A 14,513-nucleotide genomic window follows, 5' to 3' on the forward strand; every position below is an offset into this window, starting at 1 on the left:
ACATCTAGACTTGTATCTTTTTAAGACGAAAAGAAATTCTGCCTTTTGATGAAGCAGTGACAGTCTAAGAAATTTACTCAACTGAAAGAATACCAAGCATTATCACTGGAACATCCTAGGATATCACTGTATGATTCTCTTCATTTTGACCCATCAAACTGCCCTACTCTTCTTTAAGGGCTCACTATTACAACAGAATATAAAAACTCCAAAAATGCTGTCAAAATTTAAAGGTTGAATTACCATGATACACTAAACACCTCTGAAATACAGTGGAATGCCTCCTAATAAACTTCCTTTAGGAAAGGTGGAAAAAAAAATTCAATATAAGCTTCAATATAATCTTAAGGTCCTAAAAAAGCAGATTTTTTTTTTTTTGCTGTGGGGGGAGCTATCTTGAGCTTACTGCATTTTGTCAAGTAACTTTAAAAACAATACACGACTACTCAAATATTTTAAAAGGCTAATCTCATTGATCAAGCACCCATGGAGAGAAGCAGCAGGAAATGAATGAAAAGCTACCCACTGGGAAATTTATTTCACTGAATATCAATTCATACTTGTTAAACTATACCCCCCCGCAAAAAAAAAAGGCTTGCAAATTCCAGCAGGCATTCCATTTAAATGGAAGGAGGAGTGCCACTTATTCCTAGCTGAGATTCACTGAAGTGAAATATATTACTTTGAATTTAGTTCCTGGCTATCCTCCCAAACACACCATTAAGCAGGGCACCAATTAAGTGTATTTGACTGTACATAGAAACTCCAACAGATACAGCTGAATGAATATAATAAAAATACCCAAAATTTGTCACTGATGCTAAGAACCTTTGACAATGAATCTGGACGCTTAAGCATATAGTACAATATGAAGAACAGTTAAACTATCTAAAATCTCAGGTCAAATCCTAACCCATGTTCCTGTGAAAAGATTTCTTTCACTTATTCTAAACTTACAGTATAACTATTGTTTGTTTACTTATTTGGTATACCAAGACATTCATTTGTTTAAAAAAAATCAACTTCCAAATAGTAGGAAAAAGAAGCTATTTGTTCAACGTGGCTCATAACTAGATACTTTTTCTGTAAAAGTGTACATCTTATACTCACTTTCCCCAGCCTCCATTTATCAAATCATAAATTCATCTTATTTCTATTGTACACATACTGAGATTTGTGGCTGAAAACATGGAAATTTAAATATAAGATACTCTACTTGTCCACTTGTGTCTGCAGCCTGCTGGAAATGTGTAGCCAGCGACGTCTCATCTTGGAAAACTTCATTACACTCCAAACATTTCAGACTATGTCTACAGAGTTTGGATGGGTCTTCATCTAGAGGCATAGCCGGAATTATAGGTGTACTTGAGGGAGCTGAGATGACTGTCCCAGTTATGCCAGACTGAATTTTTGTTACATTATGTGTGCCACCTCCTGCAGAATTCTGCAGAGTAGATGTTGTGGAAGTATTGCTCGAAGGAGAAGCTATCATTTGATCTGCTGGGACTGGTTTTAAAATTAAATGGGAGCACTGCATCACAACTCCTTTTTCCTTATGTCCACGAGCATGGGAAAGCAGACTGCATTTGTTGTAAAAAACTAAGTTCTTTGTACAATGGTTACATGTTACTTCAATGCGTACACTCCGCCTATCATAATGCTGAGTCAGACTCTTTTCCAGAGCAAACGAGTCACCACATTCCAAACACTTGTAACCCCGGGTTGGTAACGTGATCCCTGCATTCGCTGGAGGACTAAGGTTCGGGATGTAAACGGGGACTGGGTTGACGCTACTCAGCACCTTGTTGAAAGCTTCTACGACAGAACTTTGCAGAGAAGATACCACCTGGACTCTGGACACCTTTTTTGGTGGCTGCGAGGCTGCTGCAGAAATTATTGCCTGCTTTATTTGCTGCTGAGGTTTAGTGAGCACTTGGCGGAGTTCAGAGGTGGCTTGGGCACCTTGAGGCAGAAGATTAAGGTTGGCAAGGTGCACAGTCTTTGGCACAAGTTTAGCATTAGCAAGGCTCGATGCGGGCACCACCACCGTTTGCTGCTGAATAGCATTGGCAGCTTTTATGATGGCACTGCTGGCACTCTGGACAGAAGCAGCAGAGATGACGGTGGCTTTCACTGTAGTATTGTTAGCAAGCTTCAAATTAATCACTTGGGACCCTGCCGTCTTCACTGCTGAAACAGGAAGGAAGGCAGTAGCCACAGGCTTGATAGTGACCTGTTTGGGAGCCAGTTCTGCAGAGGAAACTGTATTTGTAACCACAGCGGACTGCAGGGGTGCTCGTGGGGGAGAAGCCAGGACGGTAGCAGAAGTGGGTGAGGATAAAAGTGATGTCACTGAAGCCACCATGGAAGGAGTCTGCTCTGAAGGCTTTTTTCCAGAGTCTGGGTCAACTTCAGGCAAAACCCTCGTTACTGTTCTTTTGATTTCTCCAGAAGATGTCTTGATGGTTTTTATGCGGACTTTAGGGATTGCTGGTGTTGACCCTGCAGGAGAAGATGGAGATCCCTTACTGCTGTTTTCACTGGAGACGCTCCTGGGGCTATCAGGTGGCTTTACAGATGTCTTTTTCGCACCATCAATAAGACTCTGAGACTCAGGGGACTTTTCAGCAGCACGAGGACTATCATTCATTTCTTTTGGTAATGGAGAAGGCTCTCTTGAATTAGCCACTGGCTCCTTACAGGTGTCTGTGGCAGCTTTTTTAGCACTGAGAGCCGCAATCGCAGCAATGCATGAAGATAACTTGGCTGATGATTTTGCCTTTGACTGAGCAGCACTGGCAAGACTGGCTTCACTCTTCTCAGAGCTGAGCTTTCCATCAAGTACCCTGCTGTCAAGCATCTTTTCAGAGTTTTCTTTCAATTTATCTTCTACTTTTCTAACTTTGAAGGGCTCATACACGCCCAGGGTTATGGAATTTGTTTCTGTTTCTCTTTTAATAACTTTGTTTTTGTCTAAGGTGGTAGCAGCAGGAATTCCCGGCTTGATTAAAGTTTCCCCTCCAAGTGCTTTTAGTTTTTCATAGTCCTGTTGGGAAATTGATCCTGTCAACACATTTGCTCTGAAGTTAGAACGAATTTCCTCCTTATCAGGTGGGTCATCCACCTCTATTTTCTCATCTTCATCAAACTCTTCTGCACTTGAGATAGGACTAAATTGATTGAAAGTTGTCTCTTTAAGTTTTACCTCAGGGGCTGGTCCATCATCTTTCAGAGACTTTGTTCCATCTTTATTATAGCTTTCTAGTGTGGATGCTGCCAGGAACCCATTATGTAAACCATTGCCTGTAGAATGGTGGCCATCTTTATCAACTCCTTCAGAAGAATCAATGTTCCGGACATTTTTAACAATAACACTGACACCAACATCGGAGGATGATGGCGCATGTGAATCCTCATCAACATGAGCATTCTGTTTTATGTGACTTTCATGGTCATCATGGCCGGACTCAATAGCTGCTTTAGGATCGACCATATCTGGGATGTCAAAAGCTGCAAGAAGATCATCAAAGTCTGGGGTCTTCATATCCCCCATGGTCATGAATTTGTTTAGAAGAGGCTCTGTAAAAATAAAAGAAAATAATTTCATTAGCACCTGAATAAAATATATATCTTTTAAAAATTATTCCATAAAATTGATAACTATTAAATACAGTTGTTAAGATATTGGTAAATGTGCTTATGAGGACTAGACTGGCAGTCACAAACTCCTAGGTTCAAATCCTGCCTCTGAAATTTGCCAGTTTTGTGACCTTGGACAAGGTCACCTATCTGGGACTCAGTTTCTTCACTTATTAAATGAAAGAGCTGACTAAATAGCTAACTTGACCTACAGCAGGAAGAATATGCAGATTTTTCGTTATTGATTAAAGAAATGCAAATCAAAACAACTCTGAGGTACCACATCACACCTATCAGATTGGCCAACATGACAAAACAGGGAAATGATAAATGTTGGAGAGGATGTGGGAAAATTGGAACACTAATACATTGTTGGTGGAGTTGTGAAATGATCCAACCATTTTGGAGAACAATTTGGAACTATGCCCAAAGGGCTACAAAAATGTGCATACCCTTTGATCCAGCAATAGCACTTCTAGGGCTATATCCCAAAGAGATCAAACAAATGGGAAAAGGACCCACATGTACAAAAATATACATAGCAGCTCTTTTTGTGGTGGCAAAGAATTGGAAATTGAGAGGATGCCCATCAATTGGGGAATGGCTGAGCAAGTGGTGGTATATGAATGTAATGGAATACTATTGTGCTATAAGAAATGATGAACAGGCTGACTTCAGAAAAACATGGAAAGACTTATGTGGTCTGATGCTGAGTGAAGTGAGCAGAACCAAGAGGACTTTGTATACAATAGCAGCCACATTATGCAATGACTAAGAATGTTAAACTGAACCCTTCTCAGCATTACTACGATCTAAGATGTCCCCAGAGGCCTCATGATGGAAAATGCTGTCCACATCCAAAGAAAGAACTATGGAAGTCGAATCGCTCTCACTTATTTTTACCTTCAGTTGAGTTTTGTTACATCTTTCTGATGGTTCCTCCTATTGGTTTTAATTTTTACTTACAACTTCACTAATGTGAAAATATGTTTAATGGGTATGTAAATGTAAAGCCTATGTCAGATTGTGCGCCGTCTTGGGGAGGGTGGGGGGGAGAAAAAGGGAGAAAAAATTTTCAACTCAACAGCGTATGGGAAAAAAAATCTAAATGAATAAAGAGAGAAAGAAAGAAAGAAAGAAAGAAAGAAAGAAAGAAAGAAAGAAAGAAAGAAAGAAAGAAAGAAAGAAAGAAAGAAAGAAAGAAAGAAAGAAAGAAAGAATATGCAGATTTTTATTAGTGGTACATATGATAAAAAAAAATCCAGATAGGTGTATAGGGGAGGGGTGGTAGGATGGACGGGTCTTATGATTTTAATTTCATGGTTCATAGTAGCACGGCTTGGGAGGGAGCTTAAGGATCATCTAGTCCAATTCGCTCACTTTGCATTTTATAAACCAAGGCCCCTAGAGGTAAAATGACTGAAATAACTGAAATGACCAAAGCAGTAAATGGAAGAGCCAGGATCTGAACCTTGACTCTAAATATAGCATTTTTTCCATTGCCCTTTACATTCAACTTTAATTATAATTACTAATTGTTCCGAATTTGCTACCGTAACACCTGTTAGCAGTTCAGTTACACAACTATGGTGGTAGGCAGGTGTTTAGGTCCTGCTGTTCCACTACTTCACCAGTGGGAGCTAATTAGGCAAAGAAAAAAAAGTTTTCTGTTAAAACTCTCAGGAAAGATGAATATGATCTACAACCTGGATGCCTAGGTCTTAGAAAAAAACCAATGAGTTGGTAGGATAACTGTAAAATGTAAAATCTGTCAGAGACACTGGACAGACTGCTTTCATAAGCATTTACTTCCAGAAATGTTACAGGAACACTTCCCTTTGATTGCTATTAATTCAGCTGACAAAATAATCATTACTAAAAACCTCCAGATTTTTAGCCAATATTAAATTTGACTCCTCATATATTTTGGGTCACTGAGTTAAAAAAATAGCAATAAAACAACCAATTAAAGATTTCCATCCTCATTCATGGAAGACAGAAATTAGTCAATAAAATGGACCCAAAGGATATCTCTTACTAAAATTAATTAAGCACTATCAAGGTAGCTAGGTGGCAGTGTGGATAGAGCACTGGCCTTGGACTCACAATGACCCAAGTTCTAATCCTACATCAAATATTTACTGTGTAAGCCTAGGCAAGTCATTTAACCTCTATCTGCCTCAGTTTCTTCAACTATAAAAGGAGATAATAATAGCATCTACTTCCCAGGGTTATCCTGAGAACAAAATGAGATAATATTTGAAAGGACCTTGCAAATCTTAAAGTACAATATACATTAATTTAGATTAATACTATATGTTGTTGTTCAATCTTGTCCAACTCTTCATGACCCTATTTTGGGATCCTCTTGGAAAAGATACTAGAGTGCTTTGCTGTTTCCTTCTCCAGTTCATTTTACATATAAGGAACTGAGGCAAACAGGGTTAACTGATATGTCCAGGGTCACCCTGCTAGTAAGTCTAAGGCTGGATCTGAATTCATGAAGGTGAGTCTTCCTGATTCCAAGTCCAGTGCTGTATTCACTGTACCACCCAGCACTATATAAATTAACACAAATTAAATTAGGGCACTGGACTTGGAGTCATGAACCCCTAGGTTCAAATCCTGACTCTGAAATTTACCAATTTTGTAACCTTGGATGAAGTCCAAGGTTACAAAATTACTATTATTCCTAGCTACTGTTCCTATCTATTATTAAGGGGGGAAATTAGGTGCTTTCTTCTTTGTTATCTTTACCCTGAGTTTTCCTTTTCTGCTTTAAATGTCATCAGAATAAGTCACGCTTGCTCCAAGCAGAAGAAAAGTTTTCCCTCCACCATTCCCCTTTCCTATTAAGTACAAGCAGCAAGCTGACTTTCCACCTGCCCTCAAATTATCACTCAGCTGACAGAGATGAACTTATGACCAAATGGAAGCTGAGAAAAGCCCCTTCCATAATTGATTTTCAGCATGTGAAAATGGGCACACAAGAAGAGCTATCACTGTACACTTCTTGGCTAAGAGGGAAAGACAGATTAGGAGCTGCCAACTTTTTGTGAAGAGTTATTTCCAACTCCTTGAAACTGTGAAACCAAGGAGGTGGGGAAGGAAAAGGGTTTTTCAGAGCAAAGTGTTTGGAAAGTGAAATATTTAACAGAAGCTGGAGAGAGTGTTGACCATCTAAATCCCTGAATGAAGGAGAAGAGAAAGCTTCTGAATAACCCTTTGTCTTCCCCCATCCTTGTAGTCCTAAAAACAAATCATAGAGAACGCAGCAGCCATGGGTCTAGGTACCTTAACAGGTAAAGACTGGAGATTTTGAATTGCTGGTTGGGGATCCCAAATTAGCTAAACTAATTCCAAAGTTAAAATTCTATCATTTTTCCCTACTCAGGATATTAGGAGAAAAAGTATCAATAAAACATAAAAAACTCACAAACCAAAGTAAAAGGGAATGAAGTTAAGGCTGTGTTGGTACAATATTGGCATCATCATATAAAAATTAATATGTGTATCTAAAAAATAAGTTGTGAATCATGGAGTCATATATAATCTACTTTTTGCTATGCTTTGTGTACTAAAATGTTCCAAGTCCGATGTTATTTATTAAATTCATCATTTTAAAACTTTTCAAAAAAATAAAAAGGATACCATACTTTGAGAGAACTGGATTCAAATCCTATCTCTAACACTTACTAGACGTGTTACTGTAGTAACAAATGTAGGAGACTCAAAAGGAAAATGAGCACATTAAAGCACAAATGTATTATTTTTCAAGTACTCTGAATATAAGCACTCATTGACATAAAAAGCATATCCAAGACAAACATAACTAGCAATGTTCTATACAGACTCCAAACGGAAGAAAAATCTCTTGTAGAAGGTGAACTTTTCCAGATGTTTCTGTTCACAGGTGACATTTTGTTAATTGAACAAAACACAAAATACTACAGGGCTACTTCCTAAATAAGATCCACAAAAAATGAAAGATCAGTGTAGTATTCTGAAGGAAAAAGTAAGCAGACAAAGAATGCTTGGATTGCACTATGTCATAGGATTGGGCACCTCAATGAAGAAGTACATCAGTGCCTATGTCTTAGGTTATATCAATGGCGGGCAAGGGACCGGATGCAGAATTAACTAAGAAGGCAAGAGGAGAGAGCTGGAATGAATCTGGACTCTGCTGGCCTTTAAACAAGTCCAAACTATTACCTTATATCAAAACAAAACAGAACAAATCTTTTTAACACTAATTACATCCTTGTGATAATTGTAAATCACAAAATCTATGATTTTCAAAGAGTGAAAACTGTGGCTAACTCAAAGGGCAAGACTGAAATGTGGGGCAGGGGAGAGTGCGGAGTGGGTTGTAGCATATACCCAGTGATGTGGTACAAAAAACATGACTAAGGAAAATTATGATTGGAGAAGGAAGTGTGTCAATTGTGTAGCATAAGTCAGGAAGGACAACAAGTGCACAGTTTGGGTGCTGCACAAAATGTTACCCACAAAATGTTCAAATATTGTTATTACAGTTGTTTCTGACTCTACGTGACACCATTTGGGGTTTTCTTGGCAAAAAGCACTAACATGGTTTGCCATTTCTTTATCCAACTCATTCTGTAGATGAGGAAACTGTGGCCAACAGCGTTAAGTGACTTGCCCAGGGTTACACAGTTAGTGTCTCAGGCCAGATTTTAACACAGGAAGATGACTCGTCTTGACTCCAAGTCTGGCATTCTATTCACTGTGTCATCTAGCTCCCCTGTTAAAATATTTACAGGAGCCTTTAGTTAGCCATCTATGGAGAATTTATTCAAAGACATCTTTAAAAAATCAACCAGGATTTGAAGGCATAGATGAGTTAAAGTCTGCAATAGTGAAGGGAGTACCTTCATCAGTGAAACCAAAGGACTGAAGTCATCAAAGTACTGAAGTCAGAAACAGGACAGTAGAATTTATTATCTATGCTTTATTGTATTTTAACTTATTTTGTTAAATATTTTCCAATTACATTTTAATTTGGTTTTGACTATACTCAGGAGCGTTCTGGGCTGACGGTAATGTATGATCTAATACAGATCATTCCCTTCTCAGTAACCACCAAGTATACTACACTTAATTCTACACTAGAAACCACTAATATGTTGTCTTCTATATTTTCCCCATGATATTTACTAAATTTAAAACATGTATTTATATGTATATTTATATATATATATATATACATATATATACATATATATATATATATAACTGTAATGCTATCCCATACGTGTGTGTGTGTGTGTGTTGTGTGTGTGTATGGGATAGCATTACAGTTTCATGAATAAATTTTACCTGAAAATATCTGCTTAGTCAACAAGTATTTTTAAACACCTACTATAAGCTACAAACTATGCTTATACCTGGGATCAGAGTGGGGTGTGATCCTGCACAAATGAGATGATGGATATAAAGCATGTTACAAACCTTAAAGTGCTATGTAAATGCCAATTATTATCATTATTATTATTATTGTTGCATAATGTTAAATAGAATACCCCAGATGTGCTTTCTGAGCAATACAAAGCATAGTGAGACTTTCATCTTCCAAGCCATAGATATTGTTCTTCTCTTAATATTATTTCAAAACTGTACTACAGACATATATAACACTGCCAGCGTATACTGCAGTGGAAGCCAAACTGTCCCCATCCCCGCCGCCTGCCAAAATCTTTTTCAGATCAATTTCTGTGAGATCATGTGATCATGTGAGATCATAAACCCTCTCATCTGATAGGTGCATATGTGTAGACACACAGATATGTATGTATAAAATGTACACTTGTGTGCCTAAAGTAATGCCCATTATAATAGTAGTAGCTAGCATATGTAGCATCTTAAAGGATGCAAAGTGCTTTATATGTTATCTCATTTGATGACCACCTTAACCATAGGAGGGAAAGACTATTATTGCCCCCATTTTACAGATGAGAAAACTGAGGCTGAGAGACATTGTGCCCATGGTCATAGAGCTATAAAGTGTCTAAGATAGTATTTAGATTCAGATATTCTGTCTCCAAGTCCAAAAATTTTATCCAGTGCACCACCTGACTGCCACAATAAGACTGATGACTATTTCTAAAAATTCAATGGACATTATTTAAGACTAGAGATGTGATGATCCCACTATATTCTGCTCTGGTCATATCATATCTGGAGTATTATGTTCAGGTCTTGGCACATTTTAAGGATATTGATTATCAGGAGCACATTCAGAAAAGAATGACCCTGGAGGGAGAAAGTCCTCAAGACCAAGCTATATGAAGATTCCCTGAAGGGAATGGACGTGCTCAGCCTAGAGAAGACTTGACAGGCATGTGATAACCATGTTTAAATATCTGAAGGGCTACCACGTGGAAGAAGAGAGACTTACTCTATTTGGTCCCTCAGGGTGAAAAAAAACTAAGAAAATATATTCAGGTGCAGAATGGTAATTATAGGCTTAATGTAAGGATAAACTTACAAATAATCAGAGCTACCAAAAAGGTAACTGACTAAAGGAGGAGAAAGTAGGTTCCCCCTCACAAGGGGTTTTCAAGCAAAGGCTGGATAACCATTAGTCATAGATGTTAAAGAGGAAGCTCTTCTTCTGCTATAGATTAAATGGGATTTGAAGTCCCTTCCAACTCTGAATTTTTGTAACGTGATCTCTAAAATTGAATTTTTTTTTTGTTCTTGGAGGCAAACAGGGTTAAGTGACTTGCCCTGGGTCACACAGCTTATGTCTGAGGTCACATTCGAAATCAGATCCTCCTGACTCCGGGGCAGGTACTCTATCCAATGTGTCTCCTAGCTGCCCCTAAAACTGAACTTCTTATCCTTGAGACACATTGTGTATTTGCCCATATCTCTATCTTAACTCACAATGTTGTTTTGTTTTTAACATCTCCACCAGCTTATATCCCACCTAGCCTTCAAGACCTAGGCCACATATCATTTTCTCCCTAAAACTGTTCTTTCTTTCTTTCTCAGTGGGAAATGATCTTTTCCTCAACCAAACTGAAAAATACATTCTTGCTACATTATAAGTAGTTTTATATTCTAATTTGTGCCATATTAATTTACATACATTTCCTATCATCCTTATGAAATTTATTAAATGATCCTCAAGATGAGTGACTGTTTTATGTTATCTTCCTTCTTAGTATCTAACAGAGTACACTGAAAGGTTTAATTAATGTTTTTTAATGTTTATGAGTAAGAAATCTTTATGTCAATCTTTGTCACTGAAGGTCAATCTCTCTGTCTTCCACTTAAAACCACCTAAACAATACACCTACCATTAGGAAAACATTCTCTGATCCATCTTAACTAATCGTGTTTTCCTCATTTTGATGATAAAAGTCATTCTTCCTCACTTTCCAATTACACTCAATTTATGAAATTAATTCCCCCTTTATAAACTTAATCGTTTACGAAAACTGAACAAGAGACATTACAGAGTACCAAACAATTCATAGACTGTCAGACTTGCTACCAGATAGATGTCAGAGATGAGTCAAATACTCAGTATAGTAACCAGAATATCCCATGAGAAGGTGAATACTTAATAAAATGTTTTCTGATGGTAATGAAAAAAAAGATATAAAATAACACACAGGGGAAAAACCCTAGTGAGCAATAAGCTATGTTGAGGTAAGTACTGGTTGTTTTTATGTATAATACAGGACGCTAACTTGGATTTTTATGTGTCAACAATTATTTACACATTCTATTGACACATGCTTGATGGCTATTACGGAAAAGGAAGAGGAAGAAGGGGGGAGGTTGGGCAGGAAAAAGGAAGAGGAAGAAAAAGTGAGGAACAAAGAAAAAGAAGGTCAGACTACTATAGCATTTAGTAATTGTTAAGTCTGTGGTTCTTAATAATTAAAACACCTTCAGTTTTGTAGCCCTTAAAGCTCTCTTCTCACAGCAGCTCTGAAGACTGCAAAGTCAAGCATTCCCATTCCCATTTGACAGACTCAAAAAAACCCCAATCCAGGTCTCCTCATTCCAAGTCCAATGCTCTTTCTTCTATGTCATTCTGTTCAGCTCTTTTGTGTTGGACTTGGCCAAAGCAGCTTTTCTCTTTCCTTTAAACAGTGTCTGAAAACACTGATGAAACTACTGGAGATAGTTGTTGCTTTATGTAAACTCAATTCAACTCCTCTCCCTGCCTCCAACTCAGGCTCCTGGTAGGGCCCCTAGCAGCAACAGGGGCCCCAGGCCCTGAAGCCACTCCAGCTGCTGGCAGTAGAGCTGGGGAAGGGGCAGAGCCTTGCAAAGCCCCATGAGGGGAAGGAGAGGTCTGTAAGAGGGTCCACTTACGTTAAGTGAAGACTGACTGCCAAACCCAAGATTAAGTTCACAGATTCATGCTAGGAAAATATTGTTTTTCGTATCACACTGCACATTACATTCCTTGTAATGAGGGGAGCTTAGGGTCTGGCAACAAGGAGAGATACACTACTGAACTCGAGCCTGTGTTAAAGATGGGGCCCTAAAACAGCCAGTTCCTATATACTACTGTCAGAAACAAGAGTCCTTCCTTGTGCATTGATAAAAGCCATTTCTGTCTGGCTGCAATGCACTTCACAAGCTACTTTTCTACAAATGGCTTAAGCCCATGTCTTGGAGGAAAGGGGGAAGGAAAAAGAGAGTGGGGACAAGTGAACCAAACCAGGGAAGAAAACTAATGAAACATCTTGGAAAGATCGAAGGTCTGCAAATGGATTTCCAGTAGTTTTGAGAAATAGGAGTTGGCCTCTTTCACTGACCTAAGTTTCAGCTATAAACAAAAAATGCATAACTGGCATAATGGTCTGAGTACACTGGCCAATTTAGAAGGTATCACATTGTCTGAAACATAAGAAGATTGCTTTTCTGAAGGTTGGTTCTTATCTCTGGGTTTGTATAATATGTAATAAATACTACCATCTGTAACCTCACACTTCTTTTCTGGTTTATAGAAATGTTCTTCAAACCCACAATCACAATGTCCTATTACCCTTTACCTTCCCACATTCTGGAAGGCAAAACGAAATTTTCCTGTTTAATGCTCTCATTTAACTTCTGAAAAGCTACGTCTAATATGAAGGGAAATGATGATAGTTACAGGTTTCCCTACATGCTACTGTTCTAATTGTTTTCTTTTTAAATCATTACAAAAATAAATCTTGGATTTTTTTTAAGGAAAAAAAAATCCTGAATCAGACTCCTAAGACTCTTAGCAATTTCCTTTCTAGAAAGAATGTTTGAGTTACTAAAACATAATTAGTCTTCTAATCCATCTGTATCTAGTAAAACACATCTTCCCCCAAAGCATCAAATGATATCTTTTCATTTAGGTATAAACCCTATAAAAATAACCTACCATTTCACAAATAAGATCTGCATTTGCATTATATCATTTTATCCAACAGCTTTTAATAGCTCTGCATGCATACATACATACATAAATTTAGACTGGCACAATTTACAGTAAAGGAAGAAGGAGCTTACGTCATTTGCCCAATGTCACATGGTAATTCTATCTGCCATAGAAGGTAATAAAATGAAAACCTCTATAATCCTTTCCATCACCTGTCATAATCACCAAAAATACAACCTTTCTCTCTCTCTCTTTCTTACACACACACACACACACACACACACACACACACACACGTAAATACTGACTCTAAGGACAAAGCTGCCAATCCCAGAATTAACTCTCTTTATCTTGCTCTGTAGCAGAGAACCATCCCTCACAGAATCCATTCTGAATTTCCAACTGAAAAAAGCTAAGCTAATGCAAAAGGCTCAGGCATGAAAGGAGAATCTGGGCTAGAAACTGCCCTCAAAGGAAAAGATTACATACCTGAAACACAGCCAGCAAGATGTTGGCACTAAGATACTAGCCAATATATGAATCCATAAAGGTTATCCAGATGAGTGGCAGATAATCATTATCATCTTTAACTTAATTTAATATGTTTTTAGATAAATATTAGGGAAATGTAAATCATCCTAATGCATTCTTTTCACTAATCAAATAATATACTGGCAATGCTATATAAATAAAATAATGATAATTCCATAAAATAATGATAGTGTTAAAACAAGCCCATAATCCTCTTCTGTGGAGGGCGGGGGTAGTGCTTTTCTTGCCACTATTTCATTTTTAGAAACATCTGGCTGGCTGAGTTTTGTCAGTGCCTACTTTTTTCCATTGGACCATTAAAAAAAATCATTCCCTCAACAGTTAGTTTTAACAGATTTCACTATTTAGATTTCCCTTTATTTTCTTCTAATAGCAGCTTTAGCTATTTTTATTTCACATATCCATATGAAAACTTCCATTTTAAATCATACATTCAGAGCATTTTATATTTTTAATTTCTCTTCAAAGAGTGAAAGAAATGGAAAAGATGAATAGAATCAACCCCAGTGATTATTTTTAAAAGCTACATGGGTAGGGGACAAGAAATGACGTTTTCTTGTCTTCTTGGATTTTAACAAGTGTCCTTTCCTACATAAAACCTTAGTTTTTTTCTTCATCCTCCATCCCCATTCCCTTCTTATTCTCTGCAATGTTCAGAGCTCTCACTCCTGCTTCATTTATCAAAGGCTAACTCAAATGAAGAGTAAAAGTCATTTCTACCCCATTCCTTATTCCCATCTGCCCCTACCCCACCTCGACCAGACTGGATTGCTAACTTAGGGGAAAGATCTACTCACTGCAAGTCCATCTGAAGCACTAAGTCAGGAAAGCTACTTGTGCAGTGCCTCTGCTTCCTTCTTCTCAGCTTTTCCTAGCCCAGCTGGGAACAGATGTCAGTTCTGTTGCCAAATGAAAAATAACTGAC

The 14,513-nt window shown here is 37.8% G+C and overlaps 1 protein-coding gene across 11 annotated transcripts in view; it reads right to left on the reverse strand.

Moving 5' to 3' along the window:
- The window catches only part of ZNF532 (zinc finger protein 532), a 113,448-nt gene that overhangs the window by 59,952 nt on the left and 38,983 nt on the right, over positions 1-14,513 (reverse strand). For all 11 annotated transcript variants that reach the window (XM_020995001.2, XM_020994993.2, XM_020994947.2 and 8 more), the window contains one exon: positions 1,217-3,579. In XM_020995001.2, coding sequence (XP_020850660.1) covers positions 1,217-3,559 — 2,343 coding nt within the window. In that variant the 5' untranslated portion in view covers positions 3,560-3,579. The remainder of the gene's footprint in view (positions 1-1,216; positions 3,580-14,513) is intronic.

Source organism: Phascolarctos cinereus, unplaced genomic scaffold, assembly GCF_003287225.1.
Source record: "Phascolarctos cinereus isolate Bilbo 61053 unplaced genomic scaffold, phaCin_HiC Scaffold_4;HRSCAF=312, whole genome shotgun sequence".
Taxonomy (NCBI): domain Eukaryota; kingdom Metazoa; phylum Chordata; class Mammalia; order Diprotodontia; family Phascolarctidae; genus Phascolarctos; species Phascolarctos cinereus.